The sequence below is a fragment of the Danaus plexippus genome, chromosome 15, assembly GCF_018135715.1.
Source record: "Danaus plexippus chromosome 15, MEX_DaPlex, whole genome shotgun sequence".
NCBI classification, from domain to species: Eukaryota; Metazoa; Arthropoda; class Insecta; order Lepidoptera; family Nymphalidae; genus Danaus; species Danaus plexippus.
The window spans coordinates 9,124,709-9,150,419 of record NC_083547.1 but is presented as its reverse complement, the minus strand read 5'-3'; the positions used below and the strand labels follow the sequence as shown (position 1 = coordinate 9,150,419).

General features: G+C 34.9%; 3 protein-coding genes across 3 annotated transcripts in view; 1 reads left to right on the top strand and 2 right to left on the bottom strand.

Annotated features, from left to right (window-relative positions):
- The first annotated feature begins 76 nt into the window (after window positions 1-76).
- On the top strand, window positions 77-4,140 carry LOC116766557 (uncharacterized). The gene is made up of 5 exons (XM_032656446.2): window positions 77-369; window positions 526-697; window positions 1,104-1,324; window positions 1,518-1,648; window positions 3,657-4,140. The coding sequence occupies exons 1-5, from the start codon at window positions 238-240 to the stop codon at window positions 3,841-3,843; spliced, it is 843 nt and encodes a 280-aa protein (XP_032512337.2). The 5' UTR covers window positions 77-237; the 3' UTR covers window positions 3,844-4,140.
- A 3-nt stretch (window positions 4,141-4,143) lies between these two features.
- On the bottom strand, window positions 4,144-8,300 carry LOC116766558 (uncharacterized). Its single transcript, XM_032656447.2, has 4 exons — window positions 7,471-8,300; window positions 5,787-6,006; window positions 5,121-5,313; window positions 4,144-4,799 (listed from the first exon to the last, which is right to left on the bottom strand). The coding sequence occupies exons 1-4, from the start codon at window positions 8,101-8,103 to the stop codon at window positions 4,658-4,660; spliced, it is 1,188 nt and encodes a 395-aa protein (XP_032512338.2). The 5' UTR covers window positions 8,104-8,300; the 3' UTR covers window positions 4,144-4,657.
- Window positions 8,301-13,279: 4,979 nt separating this feature from the next.
- Window positions 13,280-25,711, bottom strand: part of LOC116766301 (protein O-mannosyl-transferase TMTC1-like) — a 63,805-nt gene continuing 51,373 nt past the window's right edge. The window contains exons 3-14 of the mRNA XM_032656117.2: window positions 21,809-21,882; window positions 20,880-21,014; window positions 20,099-20,269; window positions 19,813-20,002; window positions 19,410-19,531; window positions 18,525-18,680; window positions 17,316-17,429; window positions 17,096-17,239; window positions 16,432-16,631; window positions 15,662-15,806; window positions 14,772-14,889; window positions 13,280-14,040 (exon numbers count right to left, since the gene is read on the bottom strand). Of these exons, the coding sequence (XP_032512008.2) occupies window positions 13,744-14,040; window positions 14,772-14,889; window positions 15,662-15,806; window positions 16,432-16,631; window positions 17,096-17,239; window positions 17,316-17,429; window positions 18,525-18,680; window positions 19,410-19,531; window positions 19,813-20,002; window positions 20,099-20,269; window positions 20,880-21,014; window positions 21,809-21,882 (1,866 nt within the window). The 3' untranslated portion in view covers window positions 13,280-13,743. The remainder of the gene's footprint in view (window positions 14,041-14,771; window positions 14,890-15,661; window positions 15,807-16,431; window positions 16,632-17,095; window positions 17,240-17,315; window positions 17,430-18,524; window positions 18,681-19,409; window positions 19,532-19,812; window positions 20,003-20,098; window positions 20,270-20,879; window positions 21,015-21,808; window positions 21,883-25,711) is intronic.

The window sequence follows — 25,711 nt, the reverse complement described above, 5'->3', positions numbered from 1 at the left end:
AATGAAAATATATTTGAAATACTTTATTAATATATCATGTGTACCTACCTTAATTTGGTGTTCACAATTTTGGATTTATAAAGATAAGAAAGAAACATAAAATGGAAACTATTTAAAACTAAACACGTCCGGCTATCTTCTGTCAGTTGTAATTAGTATTCAATATATCTAAACATGCTAAAATAAAAAAAAATATATAAAATTTCTGTACAGTTATTAAAGATGAAGTGAATCACAATGAACTGCATCAAAGCCCTACAAAGCGGTATATTTTCGTTTCGGTCACTTCCAATAGTAAATTTACCCTCAAAGCGGTTCAGGAGAAAATTTCCCTGCGATGTGTGCTGTCATACCCCTTATAAGAAACCGGTATTTTTTTTCCTTTTTGTCCTTTAACCAAAAATCATTAAATTTTCTTTAACCATCTAAAATTTTAAGATAATATCTGTTCTGCAAGAAACCTTATAATCGATTTAACAAGGTTAAACAGGTTTAACTAGTCTTAACAAGCTTACTTGTTTTCAGTGTTTTGACATAAACAGCGTTACTATTGAACGAGCAACTGATAACCATGGCAGACTAATAAAATCATTTCTCTATAATCACTATTGGCCGAGAGAACCCAGTGTCGTTGGACTCTGGATGAGTCTTGACTGTCCCTACCTTGAAATAATCACGGATAGATATTCTTTTTCTGGTAAAGAAGGTTTTTTGTAGTATTTAATTCTCATTATCAACAGTGATTGGTTCATTACGAGTATAGCGATTAATGCTGGGATTACATAAGGGAAGAAGAAAAGTAACATCCGACAAACATTCATAGTTTTAAAGAAATTTACATTCTTCATATTTATTTCTAATTTTTTAGCATTGTTCATTTTTACCAACGTTTCAGTTACTTTTTGGTAATCTTAATAAAGTACAGACAGGATGAAAGACACATGCTCAAAGTAAAACGAAAAAAAATACATAACTGCACTGTATAGTCGTGAAAAATCTTGGATTCATATTTTCTGAAGCTGATTATATCTTCTTTTTTGTTTGTTAAGATTTATTTCAATCACAACCTATAAATTAATATTTTTTTTTCGCCTTTTTGTTAGGCGACAGGTTCCTGGCCTTTGAGTTAATAAAGCGCACGAACGAAAGAAATTTGGCGGGTGTCTGCGTTGCTAACATGACATTCCCATGGATGATCGGCGAGCTCGAAGATTGGGCACACTTCACAGCATCCCAACCTGAACGAAACAGAATGTACTTCATTGCCCATTGCTTGAAGAGTCCTAATTTATTTGCGAAATACAACGTGGACTATTTGTATGATGTAAGTTATGTTACAATCCTTTTAAACAAATTTGTTTAAAGCATACCAGTAATGAAAGGAATTTTAATGAAACAAACAAATATTAGTTCATCGATATTATTGTGGCGCATTATAAGTATAGGCACAATTATAATGCAAACAAAATATAAACAAGAGACAGTTTAATTTTTGAAATATGTATGCTTTTGGAAAGGTTGAAATTCTTGGAACATCAGACGAGGTAGCAGGTCAAGGTGTTGGTCGGCTTCTTCTGCAGACAGTCCTGAAACACGCAAACGATCTCCGACACGCAGTGGTTCAAGTGATTGCTGTTAATCAATATACGTAAGTCGGATTCTATGATAGTGACCAATTCGTACATGTTCAATTCCTTATGTGTATTAATTCATATATTTTGATCTCCCTTCTTTAATTATTCGTTTTACACACATGTGTTGGAATACTTCCGCACAATTTATGAAATAATATAATTCAATGTATGTTTCATGATGTGCTTAAAGAATACTAGTAGACCGACAGACCTTACATAAGTTAGACCAGAACATTCAGACCAGGGAGCAGGGTAAGGGATATATGGGGTTTTCCAATAGGGACGCTTGAACTTTGACAGCTGATTGCGGCCATGTTGTTTGAGTGACAGCTGTCAAATGCAGTGTGTTATATTCATTCCGTCCTCCCAAACCACCATGGCAGGTTACAGTGTCGAGCAGCACGTGCAAATCATAAAATTGTTTTATGAAAATGGGTCTTCAGTTCGAGCAACGTTCCGCGCACTTCGCCCGTTTTACGGTCGCGATGATCGTCCTGCCGAGTCGACTATCCGTCGATTGGTGGACAAATTCGAGTCAACCGGGTCAGTTAACAATCAGCCGGTTCCCGTGCGTCAACGTAACGCGAGATCTGCCGAGAATATCGCCGCTGTGCGCGACAGTGTCCTCGAAAACCCGCGGCAGTCAATTCCGCGTCGCGCACAGGAACTCGGCCTTTCGCAGACGACAACTTGGCGAATTTTGCGTTGTGACTTGAGCCTGCACCCGTACAAGATCCAGCTGACCCAAGAGCTCAAGGTTAATGACCATAGACAGCGCCGTGTGTTCGCTGACTGGGCATTAGAGCAGTTGGAAGTTGACGCCGATTTTGGCAAAAAAATCATCTTCAGCGACGAGGCGCATTTTTGGATGAATGGCTATGTCAACAAGCAAAATTGCCGTATTTGGGACGAGACCAATCCACACGAGGTTCACCAAGTGGCAATGCACCCGCAGAAAGTGACTGTTTGGTGCGGATTTTGGGCCGGAGGCGTGATTGGTCCGTATTTTTTCTAAAACGATAATGGTGTGGCCGTCACCGTCAATGGTGAGCGATACCGGTCGATGATAACCAACTTCTTTTGGCCTGAAATCGAGAATATGGATCTGGACAACATGTGGTTTCAACAGGACGGCGCTACGTGCCACACAGCACACGCTACGATGGAAGTTCTGCACGATCAAGCGCCCTTAATGGAAAACCCTATAGTTCCTTTTTAAAAACAAAGATCATGGGCATCAGTAATAAAGTTTTCAAATTTCAATAATAAATTGTTAATTTTATATGTACTTTCCGCGAAATTATCATAATTTTTTCAACGAGTCTTTTCCTGACGATAACAATCACAATAACACAAAAAATTCAAATAGTTCTAGCCGTTCACGAGTGATGGCGTGACCAAGGGAAATATGGTTTAATTTATATATGTATACGTACATTGATGTTGGCCGCGACTCAGTTCGCGTCAATTTCAGAGTTACAACTGTATTATACTCCGCCTTGGAAATCGTAAATTACCAGATTTTGGACTTCATTAAGTATTTTTTTTCTCTTTTCGGTGTCGTTGTTCTAAACTAGTACCCGCCAATTTTCAGCCAAATCGGTACAGTCGTCCTTGAGTTATGTAGTGTTTCTATCACGACTTTCTTCTTAATAGATATAGATGTCAAGTAAAATTAATATTTTACGGATTTTACTATGCGTATTTGATTATTTTAAAAACTACATACTCCCGGCGAGATCGTCTGGCCGTGATCACGGTTGCTGAAAAGTAATCGAAACGTCGGGGGTATGTAGTCTTTTAAATTAATAAAATACGCATAGTATAATCCGAAAAATATTAGTTTTATTTAAATGAATACTCGCGAAAGTCTTAGATCTCATCAGATGTAAGGTGCGAAAGGATAAATATAAATAAAATCAACTGTATAAGAATTCATAGCACTTATAGTAGTTAAAAAAGACTGTCTTTTAAGAGAAAGTCAAAAGAAAATGATATCTTTTAAAATAAATCATCTTACAGTGCTAGGATCTGTGAAAAGTGTGGGATGAAACGAGAATGGTCGATGGATTACTCGGAGTTCGTAGACGACGCCGGTCAAAGAGTGTTCTTTCCACGGCGGCCGCATCATACGGTTGCTGTTTATGTGAAACATTTTGAACCTTCACTGGGTGGTCGCTTACCGTGCAAACCCCCATACTTGAAGTAGACGATGGCTCAAACGATATATGAGTTCCTAAGGGAGAAGTATTACGTGGTGGTAGACTTCATTATGGATATGATTGACACGATTGTGAACTTCATTACGGGTAGATCTGACAATGCATTAGACCGCTCAGCGAGACGAGCGCGCAGAGCTATCGAGCGGCTTTAAAATTTTAAGTTTGCTTTACTATATTTTCGATATACCCTTATAATTAATAACAATATATTATATAATAATTTTTTAAACTTATTTTCTAAAGCAATTTTTTTATAATTAGAAGATGAAAATAAAGTCTTATTTAAAATGTATTTTTTTAATAAAAATCACTCACCGTCCATCTTAATTAAAGACTACAGTTTTCACAACTGGTATTGAAATATCGGCATGTAGTACAAATAAATAGAAAATGAAGTTGTTTGTAATCTCTAAAAAAGTATCAAATTAACTGATTGTACAATCTTATTATAAGAAAAGAAAGTGTGAACGACCTTACCGCGGTTACAACAGGTATGATTTGTTCCAGTAAATTGATCGATAACATACCGTTTTTAGTTCAAATTTAACTTTTAATATTTTTATCACTATTAATAGGGAAGTTCGTTCAAAACAGCCTACATTATAAAATGATATCAACACAAGTTAGTCTTTAACTATACATAATAAATATAACCAACCAACCAACAATTTAAGGACCAAATATTATAACATTAATCATCTGACTTGTAATAATGAAGAACTTCAAAAAACTCACTACTACCGCAACAACTAGGTTACTACCATACCATAACTTATCGAAACTATTAAAGTTAAGTAAATGCTAATTCTTCTTGGCGTATCCCCACTGGGAGCTTCCTTGTTTGCCTCCTTTTTTGCCATGTTGTGAATGTTCCTGGTGATGTTCTTCATGACCCTTTTGTCCTTTGTGTCCTTTGTGGTCAGCATCCAGATGACCTTTGTTACTGTAGAGTAAAATAATTATAAATCGCTTGTAGTCGTAGCTTGACGGCTTAAACATTTCAGGAAATAAGTTTTTTTTTTATATATTGGAAATTTGAAAGATAAGTAAATATGATTCTAAATTATATAAATTCTAATAAAACATCCGCTAAGCCCAAATAACACCTATTGGCTATTATTTGAATATTAACATCAAATTATTTTTTTAACTTTTTGACAACACTCACGTCGTAAGAATTCAATCGCTAAAATTACAAACTGAACTTCTATCAGAACCATTCGCTTTCATCTTTCTGTTTGGATGTAACAACTCTTGGTCTCACCTGTAGCCTTTCTTTCCGTGTTGGACGAAGTCATGTCCAGCGTTCACGTGTGTGGCCTTCTTCTTCCCACTCTCGTTACTGGCGTGTTTGGCGTTGAACTTGCCGAAGCGATGGTGTTCACCTCCCTTGTGATAATCGTCGTAGAATTTGTGCTCCTTGTGGAATTCGTCCTTGTGGTATTTGTTGTGATATCCTTAATAACGGAATAATATTCAATATAATATATACAAGTTAACAGCAACGTAACGTAAGATAGAATATTACAATAATGTTGTAATAAAACCTGACAAACACAATAGGTAAGCAATGCAATATGTCTTGGAGTTCCACTCCAAATATAATTAGATGATATCGTAATGTACGCGATCTGACCGACTCAGGTTTTTTTTTCTTTGGAATCTTTTGTTTGAAGATAAATTTTGCGGTCGAGTGAAAGCGGAGCAGATTGTTACATAAAGTTATTTGCATCGATCAATTGATTGCATTCTGTTATTTTATAGTTCTGGAGTGTTCTAATTCGTTTCATTTTCCCGTTAAAATAATACCAGTTATTGTCTTATCTCTGACGATAAACATACAATATATATGAATATTTTACATTTCCTTTAACTTAGGACTAGGAACTAGGAACATTTTATCTCGTTAATATTTCATATATGTACGTACCCTTTGTTTTGTGTCCTTTTTTGTGTGCTTTCTTCTCTCCGAAGTGAGCCCCTCGTTGTCCGAACGCTTCTTCCTCGTGGCTGCCCTTGTGGTTAGCTCGGTCATGATGTTTTTTCTTTTTTCCCGCAGCTTCTTCATATTCTTTTCGATGATTTTCATCTTTTTTATGACCTTTTTGACCTTTGTCTACGTAATGATTACTGTGAGACCCTTTATAGTTCTGTAATAGAGAAGCATAAACTATAATAATCTTTATTTTTGTGGAAACACTATTAGTTTTTATATTTAATTTATGCCTAAATTACTATTTTCATATTGGAACTAGTTTAGAGTGTTTGAATTATATTGTACGTAAATAAACACGAAATACTCCAATATAAATAGAAGGTAAACGCCCGCAAAACTGTTACGAGTACGTTTCTACTTCCCTATAATATCTACGCTTTCCTAAAACCAACTTCACACTTTGCAATATCAATACTAGTTTGTTGCTACATTCTATATATCAATGTTATGTAATAATATAAAAAAATAATAATGAGAAAAGTTCTGTTAGTTGCGTAACATGTAGGAATAACAATAACACATAAAAGTTAGTCCTAACTTAAATTTATGATTGACTCTCTAAAACGTTAGTTTTAGATTTACGAAAAAATCGTAAACGACTATTTATCTACATCATTTCTTCATTACTTATACAGTACATAACAAATAATACTCTTTTGTTTTTCCAACTTGTGTTCTATATATATTTTTTTTTAGCTCAGTTAATCGTTTTCATTGGAATTGATACTTATTATTTTATGAGCTTAAAAATAATTATTATGAACTCTGAAAATATATGGAAAATAAATTAAAATACGTATCACAGCATAAGTTTATAAAAATATCTTTAGTATATTAAACATGTATTTAAACATAAATATTTCAAAATTATTCTTAAATGTTTCTTTTTAATATTCATTAAAAAAAATACAGTGTATTCACGAGTATCTTCGTTAAGTACTGGTTAATATTGTTACAAGGAACCTGCAGTAAATACCTTCAATCTTTAGGAAGGGAAAATCCTTAGAGGATGTTTAGAATTTTTGATTTAATGTTTTAAAGTCACGGAAACCTAAAACTTTGAAACAGAATTTTGATCGTGTTCTCTGATGTTACCTTCAGGCGTGAGAAATGTTTGTAACAAAATACCTTCCATTTGTTGTATCGAAATAAAAAGACGAGTCGTAACCGTTAAAAATATACAAAACTTGATAAATCGTATAATACTTATTACTTTTATGTTATTTAAAACTAAAGTTAACCCTGATGACTCCTTTCTTTCCGAGTGATCTATACGAATATAGTTGGTAATGAAATAAAACAAAAAATCTCTTAAGAATGTCGAAACCGGTTAAACAATTTTAGCGAAAATTAAATTTACCTGCCGCATTGTTGTTACGTCACTGTAACAAAAAACTCATTAAATTTCAAAATATTAACCTGAACCTTGAACGTTGGCGGTAAGGAAAAAAATCAACAAAAGGTTGAGGTAAAATATGAGATTTAACAATTCATTTAACTTACCTATAATTTGTGATGTTATACAGAAAAATATAATACTTAAACCGTGACATTGTATATACGTATTGTCGGGTATGTTGTATATATATGTGATGTAAGTATCAGAAAAAATACCTACCTTCCCACCGCTGGCGATGTAGTGATTGCCTTGATTTTGATGTCCACCTCCTTTGGAATACCCGATAGAGTGTGGAGCCTTTTGTTGATGATGATTACCAGCTGCCGGAGAAGAATCCGCTGCTAACGGTTCATTGGCGTTAGCGACATTAGTTACGTATGAGGACTGAAGTGCTGGTGGTTCCACGAGTTGTATTGGATCTAATGCTACAGGAGTACCGAATGTAAGTGGACTAGCTTTCAATTCGGGATTCAGGCTGCGTCCTTTAGGTGCGGGTACGTACACTTTATGGTAGTGTTCAGCACTAGCTGCTAACATTTCCTCAAAAGGTGGAGAAGGTAAAGCAGCTTCATTAGTAGCTTCATGGACCTCATACTGGTGAACTTGCCGTGGTCTCCTGACGTTCTCCACTGAGCGCCTTTCCCTCTCTCTATCTGGTGCTTCTTCCTCGCACCGTCTTTTTATTCTTATGTGTTCTTCAAAGGGTCCCTCGACGTAGGTTTCGCGCTTAGACCTGTCGTGGTCATCGTAATCATTCTGATCTCCTAAATCCTCTTCTTCCACCCAGGGTTCGTCTGCTATTTCAGCGACCACGATAGCCGCGAGGGTGAATACCCAGATAGCAGTTCGCATCTCGGACTGTGCCTCTGCTTACAGTTTTTTGTTATATACTTCCCACCTTTCACTGTTGCCAACAGCTCGGTATTGCTCTATAGCAGGTGTAACTGGAGTTTATATCGTTTTGTGTCCGCACATTTTGTCAGAGTTGTTTGTTTAACGTTCGTACACGACTACAGCGGCAGATGAACTGTGCGTGGCCGATGTAGAAAGCGTTCATAACACGATACGAATGGTTTAACTTTTTGATTTTTCAGTGAAATTAAATATGACGGTCGTTAATAATTTAGTTTATACATGTTTACATTAATAAAAATTATGTTTTGACATTCTGAAAAGTCACTTTGTTTTTAATTAAACTTACGTATTTTTTTAAATATCTATTTTTAATGAGGTAAATAAATATTCATAGCAGCAATATTAAACACTGTTTATATATAAAATGTAAGTTTATTTGTAGTCATTCAACAATAAAATTTTTGATTGTCTAATAACTTATATTTATAGTCTAAAGATATTTTTTATTAAGTAAGAATGCTCAAAGTTTGTTCTTATAGTGTAATGTTTTAAATTATATACATACATACATACATATACATACTATAGCTATAAGAGATATAGTTTTACTTGAAGAAAAACAAGATAAAGCATATTAAATTAACTTTTAAAAAATTATACAAAAACTATTCCGAAATTAATGAAATTCGACGGATCACCCTCGAATCGAAGTAAAAATTTAATTGCAAATTTATTGAACCTTATTGTATTCCACAATCATCCTTGACAATAATCGTTAAAATTATTCGTACTTTTTGTATTATATTGTAGGCTCGGGGTCTTGGAAATCGTATTAATTTCACAATAGTGTCCCACTTTCTCAAATTTAAAAATACATTAGGTATCGTTAATGGTATTAAATCAATTTAAGAGATAAAACGCATGACTTGTCTTGATGGTATTTTGTCCCTTCTGGGTTGAACTGATCTGGATATAAGATTTGTATTGAAACCATAAAAGTTAAGGGAAAATAGTGAAAAAGGTGCAACAATTTCCACGAATAATTCACTTAACTAATGCAGATGCTGAATAACGTCAGGTAGATTTGATTATTTTTTATATTGTAAGAGATTGATTCAAATTACCATCTTCAAAATAATAATTTTCATAAAGACCTTCTGTATATAAACATTAAAGATGATGCATTTTAACTCTGAGATACTAAATTAGTAACATCAATAACGAATAATACAGATATCACTTAAAAGTTTAACTGCATGTTAAGGAATCCTAGCAATATAATTTGAGTCAATGAGAGCAATGTTTTGAATCGAGTCGCCGGCGACAAATTAAGAAACAATTAATTGACGAAATATAAGTTTTTTGCACAAATTACAAAAGCACCAAAGACTGATGTCTGTAATAATTGCGATACAATATAGAACGTGGGCGAGGCGTTGCGGACTGAGGAATCAGATAAATTAAACATTACTTGTTTACATCTGTTACGTAAAAATATTTGCTTCTTGGACTGTAAAATAGAGAACTTTTTTATACATTAAATGCGATTTTTAGGCACTAGAATTGTCAATTGTCAATGGGGTTTTATCGGCATCAATAAATATGGATAATGAAGATGAATTTTTCATTCATAAATTATCGTTATACTATTAATTTCTATCATTTTAAAGTTGACAACGTTAAAACCGTTGGCGTTTAAGTAAACAATGTAAACAATACGAGTTGTATTAAGGATAAATACCAGATAAGTTAGTGCGAGTCACAGCTAGTATTCATTCATCAATGTGTTGAACATGTTCCACGCGTTGGACCGGTGGTTGTGCTGAACGAGGCGGCCCTGGAGAAGATAATGGCCACCCGTCTCGTTCGGCACCTGGAGGAAGGCTCGGGCCCGGGACTGTCAGAGTCCCAATTTGGGTTCCGAGCCCGTCGGTCGACCGTCGATGCCCTCAAACGCCTGAGGGCGGTGACGGAAGAGGCGGAACGCAGAGGAGAGGTAGTGTTGGCAGTGTCGTTGGACATCGCCAACGCCTTCAACAGCCTCCCACACAGCGCGATACAGGTGGCACTCGAGTACTTCGGAGTGCCCCTGTATCTGAGGAGGCTGATAGGCGACTACCTCTCCCAGAGGAGGGTGGCAGTCGAGAACCGGAGGGGGTCCATAGAGTGGTGGACAGTCGAAAACGGCGTTCCACAGGGTTCGGTCTTGGGACCTGTCCTGTGGAATGTCGGGTATGACTGGGTCCTGCGGAGTCGCCTCCTCCCCGGGATGGGTGTCATTTGCTATGCAGATGACACCCTCGTCTTATCCCGGGGACGAAGCTACAAGGAGGCGGCGCGGCTGGCCGAGGTCGGTACTGATCTCGTGGTCAGCCGCATAGAGAGGTTGGGGCTTCGGGTCAGAATCGACAAGACCGAAGCCCTCCTCTTCCGCGGGACTGGGCGGAAAGGACCCCCGCCGGGTGCCACCCTTCTCATAGGAGGAGGGAGGGTCAAGGTGAGCCCGACCATGAAATATCTGGGGCTCACCCTTGACGGAGGGTGGACCTTCGTGCCCCATTTCAGGGAGTTGGGGCCGAAGGTCATGAGGACGGCAGGTGCGCTGGGGAAATTCCTCCCGAACCTCGGAGGACCCAGCGCAGCTTGCAGGCGGCTATACTCTGGGGTCTGTCGGAGTATAGCCACGTACGGTGCTCCCGTTTGGGCTGATCGACCGATGAGCCGCGGGGTCAAGGCCCTACTGCGCTCGGCGCAAAGGGCACCCGTGGTGAGGGTGATTAGGGGGTACCGTACGGTCTCCTGGGCCGCAGCGACGGCTCTTGCTGGCGATCCGCCCTGGGATCTTGTGGCGTCGGTTCTCGCCGAGGTGTTCTCTTACGTCTCGGGTAGGAGGGCTCTCGGAGAGAACCCTTCGTCAGAGGAGATCCGGGCGGTTCGCCGGCAGGGGGAGTCGCGCCTTATGCGGGAGTGGGGGGAGGACCTGGCGGGCCAGCCGTACGGTAAACGTACAACGGCTGCGCTCCGTCCGGTCCTAGAGCGTTGGATGAGGCGGAAACGCAAACCCCTTACTTTCCGTCTGACGCAGGTTTTCACTGGGCACGGCTGTTTCGGTGACTACTTGTGTCGGGTGGCCAGGAGAGAGCCGGGAGGAGGCTGCCATGAGTGCGGCGCTGCGGTGGACTCAGCCCAGCACACCCTCGAGGTGTGCCCGAGATGGGCTGCGCAGCGCCAAGACCTTGTGGCGGCGCTCGGCGGAGTGGGCTTGTCGCTTTCGAGTGTCGCGGAGAAGATGCTTGAGAGTGACAGGTCCTGGATGGCGGTGTCCTCCTTCTGTGAGACGGTTATGTCCACGAAGGAGGCATCTGAGCGGGAACGGGAGGTTGCGGCTGATGCACCCTCCCTCCGCAGACGACGGACGGGGGCGCGCCGGGGGCGATATCAACGCCTCCTCCAATAGCGCCCCTGCACTCCGGGCTGGGGTCGGGCTGGTAACCCGGCTCCTGTGAAAGCCCGGCGTCGTCGGGGCGGTCCTAATTGCCGGGATCACCCCCTTTCTCCGAGGGAGTAAGTCCGGTCTTTGCCAGGACCGGCCAGTCGCTGGTGTGCCCTGTCGCTGACAGATCCGGGGTGCACCAACATAGCGGCCGATGGCTTTCGCAGTGGTTTTAGTGAGTAGGGACCTGCCCAGGTCGAGTTTCACACATCCTCTCCGGCCCCACCAAGGCCGGTGAGACGGCTCGTAAAAAGAGTTTCCCTGCGTCATCAAAAAAAAAAAAAAAAATGTTCCACGCGTTGAAGAGACGCGTGCGAGATGAAAACGGAAGTGTTACAGAATTCTAGCTTTATTATTGTAGTAAATTAAATATAACAAAACAAAAATGCTTTGGACTATATACGATTATTAATTAACATCTATCAATAAACCTTAACAAAATGCCTCCAATCAAATAGAATGCATTTGTACTAGTTATTTTCGGAACTATTTTTGAACTTAAAAATAAATGTCATTGTATCTATTATAGTTCGATTTAGTAAAAATAATCGAGCACTTGAGACGCTCATTCAAATTATGTGTTGCATTTTGGTTTCAATTAATCACTTCCTAAAATATAACAGGTGTCTAAAATGAAAGATTCTTTTAGACTACATAAAGACAGAAAAGATGTTACTTACTTTTAGGTACAGAATTTAGTAACGGAATTACTTAAAATATTTAAATTTGTCAACCAATATTATTGTTTAACATCCGAGTCATTAAATAAAGGCAAATGATTATGATGATTGTAGAGTATAAATAGTTTACAGACAGACTGACAGACATTCACGTATCGTCTGTCCGTGATCACGGTTGCTAAAAAGTAACCGAAACATTGGGATTATGTAGTTTAAAAAAATACGCGTAGTATAATCCGAAAAATATTAGTATTATTTAAATGAATACTCGCGAAAGTCTTAGATCTCATTATGAGTATAAATAGTATTTGTAAAGCGTTTAAACAAAGTCAACTGAATAGTTTTTTATAATATTAATAATATTGTTCATATCTCCCGTATAATTTATTAAAACACCCGTAGTTCCCGCGGTTACCCCAACGTTATCCCCAAAGCAACTTGTATATAGTTTCGGTATATCGATCATAGATGTCACTGCCCGTCGGTTTACTGAGTTTGTATTTATTTCTCTTTGAATCTTGTAAAGTCTTATTTTATGAAATAGCAAAAACAAAGTCAAAACTTATCGTAATTAAGTTAAAATATTAATATAAAATTCCAAATTGAATAATTATTTCATAAAAAAGATCATCCTTAAATCCTGCATGTACAATATTTTCTTTCCTTTAAGCTATCTATACTTGTGTCTTAATTTTAAGTAATAGTCTGTCAAGCAACGTATTTATACTCATATGTATATGTAGATGATTAAATTTTTTAAGTCATCTGGATGAAGACATTCCTACTTACTTTTTTAAATACCTAACGAAAAATGTCAACGGACAACTACCCTTGGTTTTTACATTCTAAATATAGGTTGTAATAGAAAAATAATGTATATTTATATCTTTACAATGACCTTTTATATCTGAGAGAGGTTTTTGTTAATAAAAAATGTATATATTTTATTAACAGATTTTATTTCACGTAAAAATAACAAATACTTAGATGTTTTCAGCGAAAAGTATGTTTTGTTATTGTGTTACATTATGCCGAGATGATTGCATTCTTGTTCTAAACACAAGATTGATTAAAAGCATAACATAATGGCCAGGTATATGTGGAGAGTATTGTATTTGTAGACAGTAATGAGATAAGTTTTATATCTTAACCATAGAAGATATTGTTTGACTTAACATTAACTATTTACATTACATTAAGCGTACAATTAGTTAATTATTCAAATGGTTTGTGACCGAGTTAGCTTTCTTAATGGAACTTTAATCGCTGAAGTTTTCAAAACCCGCTCGTTAAGTTCCCATACATTATCACCATCAATTAATACATCGATAACTCGCATTAATCTAAATATTCACTAGCATTTTATTTACAAAATATTTTACAATTCCAGTATGGCACGCAGTTTCGTAACTATAAACATTATTGATAAATTAAACATGAATGAAAATAATCTTTGGTAAGTATTTAGGATGTTTTTATTAAATGATCGCTAACAAACGGCAGGGGATCGGGCTCTTTGATTTTGTTTTTCTTATGTAAAGGGCAACTCTTCTGTTTAGGGCCGGCTTCAGATTTATTGTGAATAGGTTTATATTGAGCAGATATTGATACGCTTTTTTTATTATCTAATTTTTGGCAACTTGTGTTTATATTTAAATCACTGGATACAGTTATTGTCCTCGTGTGTTTCACTAAACTGTTTTGTTTAATGGTCTCCGGCGACACCTCGAGTTGACTGTGATGCAAACAAGTGGACGTCATCTGAAATGAGATATGAATCAAATAAAGCTTTAATTTAACAGCTGCCTTTATATTCTATAAGTACTATATACATCAACTTTATATTATATACATCAACTTATATGTGTACGATTTTTTAAGAATAATCTATATTTGCAAAAACATAAGCGACAATATAGTTTTGCAAGACATATTATAAAAAAAATAACCTTCTTTTTCGATCGATAAAATATTTATCTGTCAAAATTTAAGAAGTTAAAGTCTTTATATGTAACTGTAGATGGACGTTAAAAATTTATTTAGAGTTGTAAATAAAACTGAAGTATCTCAGTGTAATTTCATAACAGTTTTTGTTAAACTAATATGAAAGTATATCTTTTCTCTCTGTCTGTCTGTTTGTTCCTCGTAATTTCTAGAAAGTCTGAACCAATTTTGATTAGAAAGGAAATGTCATAGGGACTTATTTAGGCTTCTTTTTACAGACTTCAAAAAATTTTAAGTTGTTAATTCGTATGTTTCCTAATTTAAAACTTGTTAAATTAACCATCGATATAAAAGATTACAGTTTTAACAGAAATAACATGGTAGTTTCAACGACACCACACATGATTCAATGTAAGAATGAAAACCTCATAAGGACGACAGCGCTTATCTCAGAGAAGGTCTAATTTGCCAGATCCGCAGGCTACAATAAAAAATATCTTTATATATTAACAAGGTATCGGAGTAAAGTAAAATAGCTATAATATTACTACAGGAGTCCTAGCGTATCTAGCAGCTCGGCCTTCCAATTCACTGCGGAGTCTCCAGGCCGCGGCGGCAGCCCGACGTCGTGAGGCTGCCCCCTCACCTCCCACAAGGGTGTGCCAGCTGAAAGATGGAGTATTAATCTAGAGTCTCTCATATAAACTAGTATTAAACTTCCATAGAAATCACAATAAACTAACATATACTTTTCGTTTTCTCACTTGAAGCGCGAATACAGTGTCAAGTGTTTTTTCCGTCTATTTTTATCATATTCCTAAAATATAATAGTCTATAGAAGAACAACACACCAAGACATAGGTGGGTTATGTAATTGTCAACTCAATCGTCGACATTCTTTACTTAATGCAAAAAAAATTATACATTTTTGTGTCAACTTTTGATATAGAATATTAAATTATATATTTGATCAATTAATTATTCAGAGAACATAGTCTTTCTCGCCGGATAAGTAGGGGATACAAGTACATGACCACTTTTAATATTAGCTACGAGTGTTATCAGTCTTCATTTTATATATTTATTATATTATAACCGAATTTTTTTATATGAAGTAAGAAGGTATTATGATAAAAACCAAAACATTTATTAATTTTTATTTGAAGTCAAAAATTATTAAAAGTTAATAAATGTATATGTGTAATTGTATGCTATAATGTGGTTATAGTGAAATAATATTACTGGGGGTACATTTGTATTTCAGTGTCGTGGTTATTGGAATAAGTAGAAAAAATGAAGTAGACAGTTTCTTATAGTAAAAAATATGTAAGTTTTTGAACAGAATCTAAATTATCGGTTACCTGAGATGACAAGTAGGATGAGGAAGGAGTTCTTGTTAAAAAAAAAATAGTTTATTTTTCTCTGTTATTAAATTTACCTCGTGGTTAGCTGCAGAAGCCGTACTCGTTGACCAGCAGACCTCAACAGAAGGCATGCTGCCCTCAGCGGCGGTAGTGCTCCACGAGACAACAACGACACACGGATAGACCGTTTATAGTACGAGAGAGACAGAGGCCAAAGACCTGAGGAAAAATGCTTTCTACAATATAGACAGAACATTAATAAAGTTTCCGGACTTTTGTACAAATCAATTTAAATGAAACTGTTATTTTTAATTCTATATTAATCAGAGTGCTTTAATAAAGTTGTTTATTACAATAACAGATCTGAATCATTAATACTATTTATCTTGTTAATTGTTAAAATTATTGAACATATCGTAAACCTATAATAATTATTTATTATCGAAATTAAAAATGGCTGAGATATTTGAATAAAAAAGTGTGAAGATAAATAAGGTTTTACTAGAAAAGTACGAGTGAATTTTCTAGTGATTATAAAATATTATAATTTATCTGTTATGAACATAAAAATAATATAATTAGTGTAAATAAAAAAATATAATAATAGTATCTAAGATACATTTAGCTTCTCTCTTATAATAAACTGTTTTGTGACAGCATTCATTTTGAAGACTAGTCGTCAACCAAATCAGAAAATGGTTTTCCAACAAATAACCACACTTAGTAAGTTATTAGTGATGGTGACTTATAATAGCATCTTGGATTTCTTCTTTGTTATGTTTATGTAAAATGAAAAATATTGTTGCTAAATATATTTTTGGCGACAGAAAGTCTCTTAGATTACCTCTTCCCTTCAGCCAGTTTCCATACAGGTAGTAATGTTCCCAATTCATCGGTTCCAATTCAATCAATCTCTCTAGTGTGGGTCTCTTCTCGTTTTCGGGGGTGATGTGAAGAAGTTCAATGTAGGCCAGGACGAACCGCGGCTCCAGAGTTATGCAGCGTTCCAACATCTTTAATGATTCAGACACGCGATTCTTTTTCCTGAAATTTATAACTGTTATTAAAAAAAGAATAATAATAGACACTCACAAATTTGTTGAATTCTCTGGTTAAAGTTTTTTACGTAAAAAACCTTAAAATTATTTTTTCTTGTTTAAATTAACTTGAATTTTCGCTATACCTAATTACTTATTCAATGCCAGTAGTTTGTCTTAGCTTGTTTGTTTAGTTAATATAATCCTCCGGCATGATAGAAATTGCGTTAGCCTCAAAGTAAATAAACCAGTTATCAGTTATTCCTTGCATCTAATAATATTACAACTCGGTTCCTCTCCCGCGTACACAACCTATTTATCTTTAGCTTCACACGCGAATTTATTAAACATAAATTAAGTTGTCGCGAATATACAGTGAGTACCTAATGTTAACGAAAAATAACAAAATTTACAAATTTATTTAAATTTATGATTTTGATAACTTTATTTGATGATAGTGAAAGTGATCACCGGTATAATTTGGCCAGGTTGTAATGAGCATTCACGTGGTCCTTATTGTATTTAAGAGCTTGTAGAAAATGATGCTCCGCTCGTCCTGATGCCAGGACCAACGTGCCTAAATTATTGTGAGCACTCGCGTAACTTGGCCACAGTCTGAAACAGAAAATAACAACATTTTCATTACAAAATATATTAGATAAAACAAATAGATATGTCTTTTACAACATACTTAAGCGCTTCTTTATAATGTTTTATAGCGTTCTCCTGTTGCTCGATGTCTTTAAGGAAGTTTGCAAAATTATAGTGCAATTTTGCGTTGTGCGGTAAAACCGCTAGATCCGCCCTGCAATTTATAAATAAAACAATTGATATTAAAAATGAATTCGGAATAAATATTAAATGAATAATAATAAACGAAGGTAAAAGAAATAACGACTTTATAAATTAACTACTACGCTAATAAAAAAATTCCTTCAATAAAATACATGACAATTTTTTTAATATTCAGTACACAATAGTATTTAAGTGAGAAGAATACTTTTTTTATTTCTATGTTATTTCTGTTATTACTTGCTACTCTTAGTAGGAGTCTAACTAAATTCCGAATATTAAAATATATTTTATTCTCCATCTCCATATGCGAGTGTTATATCATATAGATTTATGAATATAAAATAAAAACGGCTTTAAAGATATATATCATACGACATATTATCGTGCTATGATCTGTACGTTTATATACTAAGTGATATTTTACACAAATATATCAGTGAATGCATAAACACAACGTCATCATAGAATACAATAAACAATAGGTCTATCACAGGCTCTACCAGTAATGAAAAATGAACATCAGTGACGATTAAAATACAAGAATTAAAATAGTATATGTCTAAATAAATCTCTCATCGTCATTTTTGTAGATAATGTTCAAAATGAAAGAAATTAAATTAGTGTTGTTATTATTTCAAAAAAAATATCTATATTATTATTTATACGTATAAGTTTATATATATATACAACTGTGTAATTGTGAACAGACCTTTTATTGGCAATAGTGACGATAGAAGCATTTTTTATTGAACAAACAATGATCAAAACAGTCATAAAATGTTATAACTCAGTTGAAAAGCTTTTAAAGCCAAAAGAAGCAAACTCAAGTCACGGTTCCTTGTCACCTGTCTCTATCTATATAAATGTTATGTCAAAAAAGCATGGTGATAATAAAGTATAATGCTTTTATTTTAACGATTCATTATTAATAAAGAATGTGTTAGTTGATCCTCAAAAAAAAAAAAGCATTAATTTTATACTTATGTCATCGTTTTGTAAATCTAATATATTGTGCCATTTTCCTTGTATCTGATTTATTTAACACTTCCAGTGAAAAATATCCGGTAACAATGTTCCTTACGTTTCTTTTATCTTTAACCCTTACCTCAACAGTGTCTCTCTCGTCCTCCAGTCTCTATTCCTATCGAAGGTCCTCGCAGCGCCAGCAGCTACAAGTATTGCCAGTCCTAGTGCCAGCCACCTTCCACCTCGATGACACAATATTTGCACACCGTATACCGTCAAAAGAACTGACCCTACACTGGAGATAAAAAATCAACAGGTAAATAATAACTGACATGTGTTCAGTTTGAAATCTTTCTATTGAATCATTTTTAGTACTAAATAAATCTTCAAGTTAAATAAGATGAGAAAGTTGATATGAAAATTTCCAATAAATTGTAACTGGTTGCCCAAATATCTGGATTGAAAACTTATGGTGTGTATTTTTCAGATTACCAGACAAAGACCGGACATATTTTGATATTCGCGAATTATAAAGCGCATTGTGATAATACAGTTCACGGTTCCTTGGGAAACCAACATCCCCAAAGACCACGCCATCAAGGTCAACAAGTATTACGAGCCCACTAACGAACTCACTAAGAATTGTAAATTTGTACGCGGTAGAAGTAGAAGCGAGACGTATAACAGCCAAATCTCTCTACAACCAGCTAAAAGACTTGGGCCTGTCAAGAACTAACATCAGTTCATTCTCCGAACATGCGTCGAAGGTACCTAGTAGGTTCGTTCCAAATTTGGTTAGGTAGAGAGAGGAGCTTGGACAGTGTAGGTGAGAGTTTTACGAGCATTGAATAAGGGCTCCTTAAAACTACACCTGGGTCGCAAGTCTCAGGCACTGTTGAAGCTCCTCTCCCTGCAACGCGATCGACCCGGCACACACACGGTGAGTTCATGGAATGCTGAGAGGTTTCGTCAAATCAATAATTCCATGTAATGTGTTTTATAACTAGAATTTTAATTTCCTTACCTTGGTATATATAGAACGCGTTCAGCTACAACAAATCCTACAGTGACCAGTAGGTTGGATGCTGGTAGATATGGGATTACAAGGAGCATCAATCCGACTACCAGAGGAGTATGTCTCTGAAGCTTCAGAAATAAAACAGAGAATTTTATTAAGGTGTAGATTTTATTATACTTTTATTCAATTTGAGTTTAATTTAATTTTGGTTCTTTTGTTACAGTTGAGAAAACATTGTTTTAACTAAAACGCCTTTGCAATATAAAAGTACGTGATAGAAATGTGAAAGATTTGCATGAAATGTTAAATAATAAAAAATATGCTAGTGCTAATACAAAAATAATAAAAAATATGCTACAAAACCAGTGATTTTAAAAAATATAATTTTAACAAAATTAATATCACCTACCTCCAAGTCCATCAAGAATCTATATGACAGCGCCATTAGGGCTACTAAGGCTGCCCCAGTAATAAGATTCCTTGGATCCCAACCACTGGTAATCAGAGGTATCGACCCCATCTGCCAGTCGTGACTAAGAGTCCAAGGACACAGGAGCAGCCACCAATTGAAGGCTGCTAAATAGCAGAACGTCATTAATCTGAAAGAATTTAATATTGAGTAGTATTGTTCTACCACCTCTGTTAAAAAAAATTAAGCCCATCAAATAAGACACATTAATATACTTCTAGAATACCTGACAATGAAGGATGGATGAAACGCCGGTGGGTTGTCTTGCGGCGAGAAAGCTGGTAAGGATCCTTGAAGCAAGGCGAGCCTAGCAATGGCTAACATGATCAGGACTATGAGACCTTTGCTCAGTCTGCTCCACAGACCTTCGTGCCGCCAACGGAATTTCGATGGCGACCTGTGGTTGGATACATGTCAAAACAATAGAGGAATAAAGCAATTTGGCCTGATGAATTTTGAAACTCAAAGGACAGAATAGAAAGTCTATTAAAACTATTTCAAAGTGCAAGTTTTTAAAGAAGTTGCGATTCTATATTTTTGTCTATAAAAAACTACTTATGAAAGTTGTTAAGAAATGTTTCTTCCGATCTGTTTATATTTTTAAACATTTATATTGCAAACTAACTTTTAATTATTCTCAAAGCTTTCTCAGACCATGAGGAGAGGCAAGTGAAAATTAAGGAATATTTTAAAGCTAGTACGCTGTGCTTTAATTGGACAAAATATAAACGATGCGAAAGCAAGTATTTTGTATGTACTTCTAAAATATTCAACGATATTCCTGGACAATTTAGTAGCTTCCGACATGCATATCAAAATCATGTGTTCCACTTCCTATTACATTAAAATTAAGAAATGAAACCTGTAATGTTATAGATTGCTGTAAAAGACAAGTATAAGATTGGTTTGATGTTTCTCTTTACCGAAGTATAATATATCATATAAGGAATTTAATAAAGCTGTTTTTAATATGATAAATGAATGACGATGAACAAGTTATAAAATACCTTGTGACTGAGCTCCAACTTCGATAAATGTCAAAAACTAAATTAAAAAGCAGTGCAGTCAGTCCTGTCTCTTTGGCCAGCATGCTGAGACCAGCTAACACAACACTTGACCACACACGCCTGCGACTAGAAGATCTGGAAATTTATTCAAATTTAAATAAACCGCGTTTGTAATTTCTATTCCTTTACGAAAATATTTTGGAATAAATTTAAATATGCTATAAGAAAAAATACAGGGAAGATTTAATCAAGTTAAATAAACAACAATAAATTCCATTCCCTAATAGACATTGGCCATGTATTGAGGGGTTTTCTGACACACGACTTCCTAATAAAATAAAACAATCCCTAACCTTTTGGGCGCTGAAATACGTTCATCCAAAGTTTCTGGGGGCCGCTTCTAACATTCTTTTCAGAGTTTCTTATAAAAGGGGCCAAGACGGTAACAACATTATCGAAGTGGCAAGTAAGCTGTTCGCACGGCATTAAAGTGCTATTTGTAGGGTTTCTTTTAGGATGTCAAGAGAATTCCTGTCCTAGATAACGCATATTATCTTGGCATGATACCAGCGGAAATTATAAATAATGATATTTTTGCATATTAATGGAGTTGGGTAACCTACTTCACACTGGGTTTGAGGCCAAATAGTACTTTAATTAGTTTCTCACTTAATACATTCGTCAGCTTAATGTAATATATATAGAAAATCTCCTCAATTTCCTAAATAAAATATTTTTACCATTTTATTTCAACGGTTATTTTGTTCACATTAGTATTTTTTTTCCACAGTTGGAATGGGACAAGCTATAGTCGCCTATTACATTTATGATAGTTGTTAAGACTATGTTATACTTTAGTAAAATTTTACACATTTCTTAGTATATAAGTATATAAAACTGTTAAAAAGTTAATTGTTTCAAAATCTCACCCATGATACAGAAGAACAGAAGACAAGAAGAATACGCAAGCCAACACATCTGCTCGGCCCACCACACCCGCTACCTGCAATAGCCCATTAGATATTGTTCATCTCCTCATATACACTTGATATTTCAAGAACTTACGATTCTAAACAAATTTAACAGTTACTTTTATAAAGATATCATTAGTAGAAACTATAAATTATGCGAAAGCATATTTATCCGGTAACTTTAATGGCGTAACATTTAATGTAAGCCGGCAGCGCCTACAGCGCAATTAAGGAGGCCCTAACTGCATCGGGCTTTCGTTTATTTTCTCTAAATAGGTCAGTTTATCTCCGAGGCCATTAGGAATATAGGATCTATAAATACCTCGCAGATAAAAACAAAAATGAAATTGTTTTTGTATACATTCATATTAATTTGACAAATTAATTAAATAAATACAATTTGAACTGATATTCGGTTTGCCCTTAGTTGAAATAAAGGTACCTCATGCTATTTTATTTACTTCTTTCACAATTTCATGTAAGTAAATATTTAGTTATATTCTATTATCAAATGACCTGACCGCATACTATGTACACTATTTTGGTAATTCCAAAACAAGGATAATCTCACTGCGTACTAAACAACAGTATAATTACAGTCCAGATAAACTAGATTTACCAAAAATTAACTAAATAACTTTAGCGTTAATGTTGTTCAGAAACAATGACGTTAATATAATGTTAGACGTTTTAATTAGCACATAAATCGTTACATATTATTCCGTTAGATTATAATCTGAATAATGATACTGTTATAGACATTTAAGGACGATTTTAGAACCAGTTTTATTAAATATAATCAAATTCGCATCCGTTAATTTAATATTTAATTTTGTATAACTGTGAAACTGTTCAAAGTACAGTCGGCGACATCGATTAGTACAATCAGGCGACAGAATTAATAGCGAGGAAACCGCTCGTTACCCGGCCTTTTGTAGCCTATCGATTATTTTGTTTTAATCACGGAGGCTTATTAAAGTTGTCCATGATTACATCGTCTGCCGCGCTGCTGTTATTAATTTAGACAAATTATTGCTTTTCGGAAGCAACTCTACATTCAGGGCCTATAGAATATCAGAAAGATTTAAGAATTCACTTATTACGTCGTAAAGAATCTCGCTATAAAACAGTAATAGCGAATAATGGGATATTTCATAAAGTCAATGTCAAAGGTCGAGCACCTATTTATCTTAAATAAAAGTTATTCGATATTTAAAGAGGTGGTATTTTTTGTACTACAGGTATCAAGACAAAAAAATCCTATGCGAATTTTTTATTTAAATTAAACAATAACAAAATGTGGTTCAAATAGGTAGAAGTTAATCATTTCCACAATAAAGACAGGTGAATTTCATGACGTTCTTAAAATTCCCAGATTTTGATATTTTTTATGGATGTTATCACTTAATTAGCAATGAACTAATGTTAATTTTATTTCTCTTTATTATTAGTCTAAGAGGTCAAGTGCACGTTCAAGTCTGATTTCTAGAATCACATAGAAAATCCTAAAATTTAAAAAAAAAGACCCTAATTAGACGACTCCAACAATCGAACTGATTCAAACAATAGTAATTACCAGTTAGTATAATGTATCATATTTTTGGGTATTAAAAGAAAAAAATAAAAGATTGCGGTAATTTTTTTTTTAGGTACCACTACAAGTAAAATACATACATACTGTAGTGGCTGTTTTGAATGGAAAGTTGTTTCCGAAAATAAAGAAAAATCCTGTACAAAATCCAAGAGGAGATTAAAAAATATTAAAATGAAATTCTACGGAGAGATTGCAAATTCTGAGTACAGAAAATAGTGAAAACCGAAAATAGTGAATAAAACATACATTGATATAGGGGATGGGAGAAAAGTATCAGAAACTATAAAATTATGGAAAAAAAACGAAGAATTGAAAGAAATTTTTTTTTAAATTTCTGTCAAAATATTCGGCATTAATTTCAATACCTCATGAAATGAGTCGGTAAAAATCTATTTAGATTACACATTGTTGTATGAAGTGTGTCAAATGAAGGGTACGGGAATTGTATGTATTATGTTGTACGAGACCAGTTCTCGAGTTCTGAGAGGAACAGAGATCTAAAGTTATTATAAGTTTCAGTGACAGGAGACAAAGCTGTTATATAATATATAAATAGTGAAAAATGACTGCAAAAGTTTCAACATAAATTGCATAGCAATGGCAACTTTTCAAATTAAACCTCAAGTAAGACAAGACCGGCAATCAGGTGGTAATAGGAAAACTTTAAGATTATTGCCTTCGATGTTTCACACTAATGTTTGACATTCATCGTATTTATTTCTACTGATTAAGTTTGTTTGAAGCGAAAAGTTCTGACTTGTATTTATCATTTGTATTAAGTAATACACGAACTTTCTTTTAATTCAATTATAACAGTTATATCAAAACTTTTGATGGTAAATCTTGCTCGTTAATTCGATATCAACAAAAATTGCGTCCAGAATATTTAAAAGGTCAACAACTCGACAATAGCTGGATGACGAAATCCGAACCTATGTATATTTATTTTAGAATGAGGCTTATAAAATATGAAACAGGTAGCTATTATTACAGCTGATATGTAAACCCGTCTCAAACGAGTCAGGTAAAAGCAAAGTCGTGTCACGTTCCGACCCTGGCTTTATCTAATGTATCTTGGGTTTTATTTGTCGATATAATTCCGAAGTTTTCCTGGATATTTTTTAATAAAGGGCAAGTTTTCTTATAAATAATAATAATAATAATAATACTAATGGAAAATGAGGGACAGCGACGTAGATGAAGACGTTACCCTATTATTTATTAAATAGTTACTCACGACGTGTAACTATCCCTGTAAGTTGTTTTCGTACTTACACATAGAAATTTTTAATACTTATTATATTTGACGTGTTGTTTTGAAACAACTTAACGAATTCAATATAACGAAGCGAATGATATTATAAACATAATTTGAGCAAAACATAACCCAAATACGAATCTGAAACACATTTGGCTTAAATTTTCAGAAGCTCCAAGTGCTTTGTAGAAACCAGAAACAATAGACGGGAAGAAAGCCTTAATTAACGCAGTCGAGTTTGAGTCGCTAATCTTGTTTTGCGTTTCTCAGGATAAGTTTGTTTGATGAACTGTGCCAATAAAGAGATGAAACTAGAAGGTACGTTTGTGTTCATTCATCAGTAAAGCAATTAACACAGATAGTCATATATGAATATAAATGATTTATTTTATATTTTATTACATAAACATAAGAGGATATATATTGCCTGTATCATCCTGGATTTAAGACGACCCGGTTAGTGTGAATTTAATTATCCTTTGCCGTTTTAGAAAACAATAGACGTCTAGAAGAGTGAAGCCTGAAGTGGCGAGGCTCAAGTATCATAAAGAAGTTTTATTATCATGATGTAGGTAGGTTAGAGGGTTTTATAAATGTTTGTGAGCTTATTGCACCAAGGTTATTAATTTTTATAATGAAAGATTAAATTTTCTGAACGTAAGAAAAATTTTAAATCTGGTTTGCAGTGTATATATTTAGATTCAATTAAATTTATTATATAATAAAAAATCTTTTATGGGATCTTAAAAATACCGTGTACAGTAAGATAAAAGACGTAAAGAATTTATGAAATCTCAGATCTCAAAATTGATCGGTCCCGGCGCCGACTAATCTTCCCTTAATAATATATAAAGGAGGGTAGTAAAATAGTTTACGATTTGTATCGGCCTTATCCTGAGAGTAAAGCCTCCCGAGGCATAAAGTTTTGATGGCGAACATTATGAAATATCGAATGACCTAGAAGCAATCGAGATAATGGGTAGCGTTATGTGTCCTAATAAAATAATAC

Coding starts and splice junctions, on each gene's coding strand:
- LOC116766557 (XM_032656446.2), top strand. CDS start 238: ATGAACTGCATCAAAGCCCTACAAAGCGGTATATTTTCGTTTCGGTCA. Junction 698..1,103: donor GGATAGATATTCTTTTTCTG/GTAAAGAAGGTT, acceptor CCTTTTTGTTAG/GCGACAGGTTCCTGGCCTTT. Junction 1,325..1,517: donor ACGTGGACTATTTGTATGAT/GTAAGTTATGTT, acceptor GCTTTTGGAAAG/GTTGAAATTCTTGGAACATC.
- LOC116766558 (XM_032656447.2), bottom strand. CDS start 8,103: ATGCGAACTGCTATCTGGGTATTCACCCTCGCGGCTATCGTGGTCGCT. Junction 6,007..7,470: donor ACATCGCCAGCGGTGGGAAG/GTAGGTATTTTT, acceptor TCTCTATTACAG/AACTATAAAGGGTCTCACAG. Junction 4,800..5,120: donor CACGGAAAGAAAGGCTACAG/GTGAGACCAAGA, acceptor TTTACTCTACAG/TAACAAAGGTCATCTGGATG.